General features: G+C 42.9%; 1 protein-coding gene across 2 annotated transcripts; it reads right to left on the reverse strand.

The window, feature by feature from the left end:
• Positions 1 to 2,494: 2,494 nt before the first annotated feature.
• On the reverse strand, positions 2,495 to 4,322 carry LOC123049218 (uncharacterized). 2 transcript variants are annotated; one of them, XM_044472185.1, is made up of 3 exons: positions 3,786 to 4,322; positions 3,291 to 3,410; positions 2,495 to 2,886 (listed from the first exon to the last, which is right to left on the reverse strand). In XM_044472185.1, exons 1-3 carry the CDS (start codon positions 3,984 to 3,986, stop codon positions 2,845 to 2,847), a joined length of 363 nt encoding a protein of 120 aa, XP_044328120.1. In that variant the 5' UTR covers positions 3,987 to 4,322; the 3' UTR covers positions 2,495 to 2,844. The 2 variants fall into 2 exon arrangements, with proteins under 2 accessions (XP_044328120.1, XP_044328116.1); XM_044472181.1 differs by having other exon boundaries at positions 3,291 to 3,505.
• Between the last annotated feature and the right edge of the window lie 3,692 nt (positions 4,323 to 8,014).

The following is an 8,014-nucleotide window of genomic DNA, read 5'->3' on the forward strand; positions in this document are numbered from 1 at the left end:
GTGAAAGATTTTCAAGAAACGTGAATATTTTTTGAAATAAAAATGAAAAGGATAAAAAGGAAAGAAAAAGAAATAGAAAAAAGGAGAGAAAAGAAAAAATAGTAACATGAAGAAAAAGAAATTGAGACAGGAAAAAAACCGGTTCAGGAACATCCTAGAAAGTTCCCAAAACCAGAAAAAACCGGTTCAGGAACCTCATGGAAGGTTCCCAAAACCGGGATGGCAGAAGCGGTGGGCGGGCCGGCCCAGATCGTCCCTTGCTCGCGAATGTGTGTGCGAAAGCTGAACAACTTGACAACATGCGACAACATGCGTCACATAGGATTTTCCCTCCTAACCGGCACTTACAGAGTGTGAACATAATTTTGGCCGTGGCTTCAAATTTTATGAATGTGTTATGAGTTATGACAACACATTCTTTATGGGTACTGACTAGGATTATAGTGAGCTGCCCTAGTGATGGGCACCATTTTGAATTATCGACTAATGTAATTTTGGTCTTAATAAAAAGCTTCAAATGTTTTGGTTCAAATATATACTTTTCCATATTGGTTGGGTGACGTGGTGATCAAAGAATTTGAGTTGCAGGGTGATCTATCAATGAATTGAACTTTATTGAAAAAGCACTCATTACCAATCGAAAGTTTATTATACCTATAAAGCCTTACTAGCAGGTAGTGCGCGGCGGCACGCCGCGCCATAAGGACTCCATAAGGACTGATAAGCCATTTAGTTTTTTTTGTTGTAATATTTGGTAAGTCGTCCCAAGATTTGATTCGTTGTAGAGTAGTTCATAGAAGAAAGGGTACATCTATTTGGTACATACATAGGTGATCTATACAACATGTAGTGATAGTGGGTACTCGATGCAGAATTACGAAGCTCTTGCTCTCTTCTTATACCTATGATGTTGATCCCACAGCCGGGTTTGTCTCTCTGATGTAGTGGTAGTGAAATAACCACTGCTGGTCGCAATAGACATATCATCACCAACCAACCTACCCAAGCCGATCCACGCAAGCATGCCTCTTCCTCTTTGCTAGGTGAGTAATCTAAAGAATAGCAATACATACAACATTGTAATTCAATAGAAATCAGGTTAAGAAGCAATATATTCATTCAAAAGCAGCAAACAGTACACTTGAAATATCAATGAAGCACACATGTGCAATACTATGGAACAACCTCATATTACCCGAAAGCGTTTGAAATTCTCTAATTGTTATACGCCATTCTAACATTATTTTCTTGAACAACCTTTCTACCTGTCCCAGCCATATCATACATGCAAAAAACATACTTTAGTACATAGGCTGCTATAGCCAAATATGGACACCAGGTGTCCAATAATCAAGACCATAACATCATGACAGAGAAGAAATAGAACTTGGACCTAGTCAATATCATTATCTCAATCTGAGACGAATGCTCTCTCTCTCTTCAGATTTACTGAACGTGGTTAGTACTGAAAACAGAGCCCAATCTCTAGCATAAATCATATTTTTAACGAAGCATGTAGGTGAATAAAATCCAAGCTGCTCCATGGAAATGAGTGGCTAACTCAATACACAAGTGGAACTTGAATTTTAAGCTAAAGAAGAAATGAATGAACTCGGAAATTTGGAATAAACCATTGAGAACTCAAGTGAATGATCTCACTTGAAGCCTGGGCCTTGTCAATTCAACATGAACATGTCTTCTCTGCCTACCAAGAAACTGCAATGTTTCAATCATCTTCTTGCTAGCTACAAATTTTGCAAGACACTGGAAACATATAAGGGAAGGGACGACAAAACATAGCAAATAACAAGGATATACATTGGTTCAAAGGGAAGCAAAGAAATGACATCTACTATGGCCCAGTTTTGGAGACCATTAATCAATTAAGCAAATAGAAAAATATTTACATAGTATATAGTGTAACAGTAGGACAGTATATTATTCACCAAAAGAGCGTTTCTGCAAGCACAAGAGCCACTCCAATTTCCCAAGGAATTCAAAAAATTAACTTCTATCAAGGTGAACAGTTGTTGTGTTCTTTTAACCAATTCAATTAAAACGCATTATGCGCAAGGCGGTACAACTCATCTCCTCTAATTATAATATGGATATACTGCATAACAAAGGAAACCTTATTTAGAGCTACAGCTACGAAATTAAAACTCCAATTGACCACTGAACCTTACAACATAGCCGTTAAGTATAGAGAGACACATAAAAACCTGGATCTGCTACAAAGATGGTTCTTGTACGATTAGCTGAATATATAGTACTATAAACGCTAAGTGCAACTATGCAAGCTTTTATCTACCAATCACAAAAATACAAATGGCAATAGTAAATGATATTAAGCAATATAATAGGTCAAGAGCGTAGTTGGCTTGGCTCTGAATTTACCCTTCACCTTGCTGCCATGGCATAAATGCTATGAAACTGAATCACAAAAATACTTGAAGAGATAGCTGCAGAACCGTAAAGAGCATAAAACCTCATGTGAATACGTTTGGAATATTAATCTTGTCTATCAAAATTTCCAGAGAGAAAATTAATAGCTGATTGTGAGGTCCAAATTCAGTTACATAACCAACAAATACTCTCAAATTAAATTCACAAAAGCACCAGCTTTGAACTATGGAGTAAATAGAAAAATCTACAAAAAAGAAGAGTCTCAACAGAATAGGGAAGGCTGTGTTATCAATGGCCCCACATACAGGAGCTTCCATCACATACAGAAGCTTCCATCAAAAGGCTTGAAACCTGCAAAGTAATGTACAAGGATGCTCCATCTCATGCATAAGCTTTGTCAGTGTCACTATGAAAAACCTTATTTACATACTTCAGTCTTTACTGTCCGAGGTTTTTCAGGCACATGAATATTGGTGCTGCCTGCAATGTTCACAAGCGATAGTCAGACGATTGGCAATGCTATATCTGAAAATTTATAGTAATCACTGGAAAATCTTGCACAATGAAATGAACTCATAGAAACTGAGAGCAGATCCATTATTCTAAGAACACCCATCATATGTCATTTGGGATCAATAAAATTTTCTTCTTGTTCTGTTACTGGTTTGCAATTAAGAGCCTTCATTTTTCACTTCTCTAAACGACTCAAATGAATACCAGGCACAAATTTATTGTCTTGCATCCATGGCTCTAGAGTGCTTGCGTACAAACCGAATAAACAGATGTAAAAGCTAATGCTAGGAAAATAAATCCATAGACGAAATCTACTGAACGCAGAACTCATGTAAACTTATTTTTGAAATTCAGACAGTGCAGGCACACACCAGCATACATGGCCGCCATCCGCCCCGTCGACGCCTGCTCGCAGCGGCCGAGCGGGCACGCCGGCGGCCGCAGGCCACCGAGGCTCGCCATGAGCGTGAATATGACCAATGAGGCAAGGACTGCGCGCACGCATGGCATGAAGTGGCCAGAGGAGCAGATGAACGCATGTGCATACAGTAAATCGATTAATTGTCAGTTCTTGCCACTTCGTCCACTGCAAAATTATGTGCTGCAAAGTAAATCCCATATACTACAAAATAAACAACATGAGATCAACTTTTTCTTGACAGTAAGAAACAGCAAATCATCAGATCAGCCAAACTTATCTCAAATCAACAAATTTCACTGAAACCACATGGAAACCTTCCAATTTTCAGAAGAAACAGAAATCAAGAATAGAAGCTCGAACTAATTAGTCACATCACTCATCCATCCCAGAAACTTTGTAGATCGAAGCCTTTAAACAGGAGTCTGTACCCAACTACGAAGCTCACCTTTGGATGAATAATATGGGGATTTGGCCTCACCGATGGGAGCGGTGTGTCATACGACTGGATGCCCGTGGTCACCCTCACATCGGGCCAGTCCATCTGACGTTGTTGTTCCCTCGCGTGCATATTGGACCTTGTGTGGCTCCCCGCCGGGCGGATCTCACCACACAATACGGACCTGACCGGCCATCGTACGGGCATCATAGCACCATGGGATGGCGACGGCGAGGCTCATCACAGTGGGCAGCAGTGAGGTCCATCTCCCACAGCTCCCGACGCCGCCGCCACGCCTCCTTTGGCCACTGCACCATCCCCGCTCCTCCCCTCATCCATCTCGCACCTATCCATCACTGAGGCGGGGAGACTGGGAGCTGGGGCGCGTAGACGCGTCGGATACGACGCTAGCCTAGCCGAGGCGACAACTCCCTCCGACGATGGCGTGGGGAGGGCTCCGATGGTGAGGGTCACCGGCGGCCTCGACGGGCGCTTTTGGAAACAGGACAGGCCGACAGGGGGATGGGGATGGACGGGAGGGAAAGAGATTAGGTGACATGCACCTTGACTTGCGGCCTAAATTCATATTTAAACATTGTAAAAAAATCTGTAAAAAATAATGCATGTTCATAGCACATGTTAAAATAATTCCTAAAAAATTCATATCAAAATTCAAAACATACATCAAGAAGCAAAAAAAAGAAATCACCGTGTGACTTGCGGCCTAAATTCATATTTAAATATTGTAAAAAAATCTGAAAAAAATCATGCATGTTCATAGCACATATTAAGATAATCTCTAAAAAATTCAGATCAAAATCGAAACATACATCAAGAAGCAAAAAAGAGAAATTTGTTATGAATAGTTGCGAATGGTTCTCTGTATACTATTCACATATGAGTTTCTCTTTTTTGCTTCTTGGTGTATGTTTCGAATTTTAATCTGAATTTTTTAGAAATTATCTTAATATGTGCTATGAACATGTATGATTTTTTTAGATTTTTTTACAATGTTTAAATATGAATTTGAACCGCAAGTCACACGGTGACATGTAAAGGTGCATATCACCCGATCCTGTCCATCAGGGACACCGAGAGATGAGCCCGTCGGGTGGACTTCTTTTATATCCGCAAAGAGCGGCGGTGTCACGAGATTGGACTCGAGGCTTCGAGAGAGACAAGAAAAATATCTACAAAATCGCAGCGTAGGATACGTACAGCCCAGAAGGCCTAGTCAAAGTGCAAACCGCTTAAGAAAACACACGTGAAAAACGCTACAGGCCTAAGATAAAAGAAATTATATGATCGAAGGTTCTACCATGCGTCACACTCGTCAAATCCACACGGTGGGATAGAAACGTGGCAAGCGAAGGAAACGAAGCACTTTGTCACACGCGTAATTTTTACAGGCACCGCGAAAAAAATTCAAAAAAACCAGGGAAAAGAATCCCTTACGGGCCTAGTCTTCTTAGTTTTTTGAGTTTGATCAGATAAGATTTTGGTAAATGTTGTTTGCATCCTTTTCAATTACCAATCCTATTTGTGGTTTTGCTAAACTAGTGTCGATTGTCTAATCTGTTAATTTTATATGAGGAAAACGACCGCTGCTGATGGGCTGATATTTTTTCACACGTCTCTTTGTTCTGATATCTCCCATTCTGAATTATTGGCCCTATATGGTTTTTGCTCCCGCGTGATTATCCATCGATCGCCATCTATCTTGGGTCACATATCAACCTCTTAATGTGGATTTCCAGCAGAAGCTTCTGGCCTAATTCATTTCTGTGTCATTGATAATTAGTATGTACCATAGCGAGTAAAAAGGTAGTCTTCCAAATGCCCTCTTCACGAACTCTGATTTGCTGGTATCCTAACCTCAAATCGAGTTTAGAGAATACTGAGGAACCAACGAGTTGATCATACAGATCATTGATCCGGGGAAGCGGATATTGTTCTGAATTGTTGCATGGTTGATAAGTCGGTAGTCTTGAACCAAACGATTTGTACCATCCTTGTTCTTAACAAAGAGAGAAGGGGCACCCCATGCGGAAGAGCTAGAACGAATGAATCCTTTGCAAAGTGATTCTTCGATTTCCTTCTTAAGCTCGAGAAGTTCATGTGGTGACATCTTGTATGGGCGCTTGGCGATAGGAATGATGCCCGGTTTCAAGTCTATGACAAACTTGACAGCTCTGGCAGGGGGTATTCCTGAAAGTTCTTCTGGAAAGACATGCTGGAAGTCACGGACAGCCGAAATGTTCTCGATGCTAATCAGCGATGATGCATTCAAAGCATTCACCGCGTATATCTGGGTTTCGGCATTCTGGATTAATTGAGTTGTGTAGTTGACTATCTGGCCAGAAGGGTGTATGAGCTCAACTATTTTGGCAGCACAGTCGATCAAAGCATTGTGGATTTTCAACCAATCGGTACCAAGAATGACATCTATGTTGGAAGGTCCAAGGGAAATAAGAGAAGCACAGAAGACTAGACCTTCAATTTTGATTTGGTTATGGGGGCTTACCATTGTGGTTTGCCACTTGGAACCCAAGGATTGCATCGCTAAAGGAGTGGGCAAATATTCCATGGCGAAGCCGTGCAGCTGTGCAAACTACCGAGACACAAATGAATGTGATGCTCCTGAGTCAAAAAGAACAGAAGTTGGAACTGAATTAACTAGGAGGGTTCCCATCACAACGGTTGGTTCATTCTGAGCTTCTTCTGCTTTAACATGGTTGGCATGACCAATTACAATAGCAGATGGTCTGACATTGGAATATCTGGCCTGGCGAGCTTGTGCACCATGACACTGATTCAGGCGACAGTTGATAGCACACTGTCTTGGCTGTCCACACTTGTGGCATAAACCACCATTAGGAGGAGGGGCCATAGCACTGGGTTGTACACCTTGAATCTTGAGTTGCTTCGGCGGTGGGGGAAGACGAGGTGCAACATAAGAAGGCCTCAGTGCTGGAGCAGGTTGGTGATGGACATTGTGCGGAATCCACACTCTGCGCTTCTGAGAAGACAGGCCCGAACATGAACCAACGTCATGAGTGTGTTTGAGCGAATCCTAGTACTCGGCCTGACTAGTTCCTGCCTGAATAGCTTTGCTGATAAGTGTTGCAAAGTCTGTGAATTCATGGATACTAAGGGCATGTTTCAAATTAGGATCTAATCTTTCTCGGAACTTCTCCTGCTTGCGTGCGTTGGTGGAGACGTCATCTTCAGCATAGCGAGACAGTTTATGGAATTCCCTCTGATATTCATCCACTCTCATCTTGCCTTGAGTGAGGTTCAGGAATTCCTTCTTCCTTTTGTCCACCAGTCCTTGAGGAATGTGTCGTGCACGGAGGGCAGTCTAGAATTCAAGCCAAGTGGCGAAGGTTCCAATAGGCAGCATACGCCCGTGGCTTTCCCACCATTGTGCAGCTGGACCCTTCGGGTGAAAAGCCACAAAGGTGGCGTAACTGACAGGGGCAACATTAGCTGACTCCATCTCGAATAGGATGCCATGAAGCCAATCGTCGGCATCCATAGGATTGGAAGAGTTGCAGAAATGGAAGGGTCGAGGTGCACAAACTCCTGAAGTGAGATCAGGTCAGGCTCCTAACGAGCGTTGTTGTTTCCCATGCGATCCACTAAGCTCTGTTGGGAAACATTGCATGGAAAACAAAAAAAATCTATGCACACGCAAGATCTATCAAGGAGATGCATAGCAAGGGGAGGGGAGAGTGTGTCTACATACCCTCATAGACCGTAAGCGGAAGCATTTCACAACGCGGTTGATGTAGTCGAACTTTCTTCGTGATCCAACTAATCGAGTACTGAACGTATGACACCTCCGCATTCAGCACACGTTCAGCTCGGTGATGTCCGGGCCTTCTTGATCTAGCAAGACGGCGAGGGAGTGGATGAGTTCCGACAGCACGATGGTGTGGTGACAATGATGGTGATGCGATCTTCGCAGGGCTTCGCCTAAGCTCTATGAAAATATGACCGAAGGAGTAAATGGTGGACGGGGGCGCCGCATACGGCTAAGACAATCTTGTAGTGTGCTAGGCTCCCCCTCTCCCACATATATATAGGTGGGGGGAGGAGGCAGCCTGGAGGCACCCCAAGTGGGGTTGAATCCCACTTGGGGTCCTGCCCCAAGTCGCGCGCCCCTGCCATGTATGAGTGCAGGAGGAAGGCAGGGGAGGGTGGCGCCCCCCCCCCTTTTCCTTTCTCACTTGAGG

Source organism: Triticum aestivum, chromosome 1A (assembly GCF_018294505.1).
Source record: "Triticum aestivum cultivar Chinese Spring chromosome 1A, IWGSC CS RefSeq v2.1, whole genome shotgun sequence".
Lineage (NCBI taxonomy): Eukaryota > Viridiplantae > Streptophyta > Magnoliopsida > Poales > Poaceae > Triticum > Triticum aestivum.

Excerpts from the sequence above, each read along its gene's own strand:
- LOC123049218 (XM_044472181.1), bottom strand. The coding sequence starts at position 3,986 with ATGATGCCCGTACGATGGCCGGTCAGGTCCGTATTGTGTGGTGAGATC. Across the intron at positions 3,506-3,785 it reads CCCATATTATTCATCCAAAG|TGGACGAAGTGGCAAGAACT; the intron begins GTGAGCTTCGTA and ends ATAATTTTGCAG. Across the intron at positions 2,887-3,290 it reads GATGGCGGCCATGTATGCTG|GCAGCACCAATATTCATGTG; the intron begins GTGTGTGCCTGC and ends TGAACATTGCAG.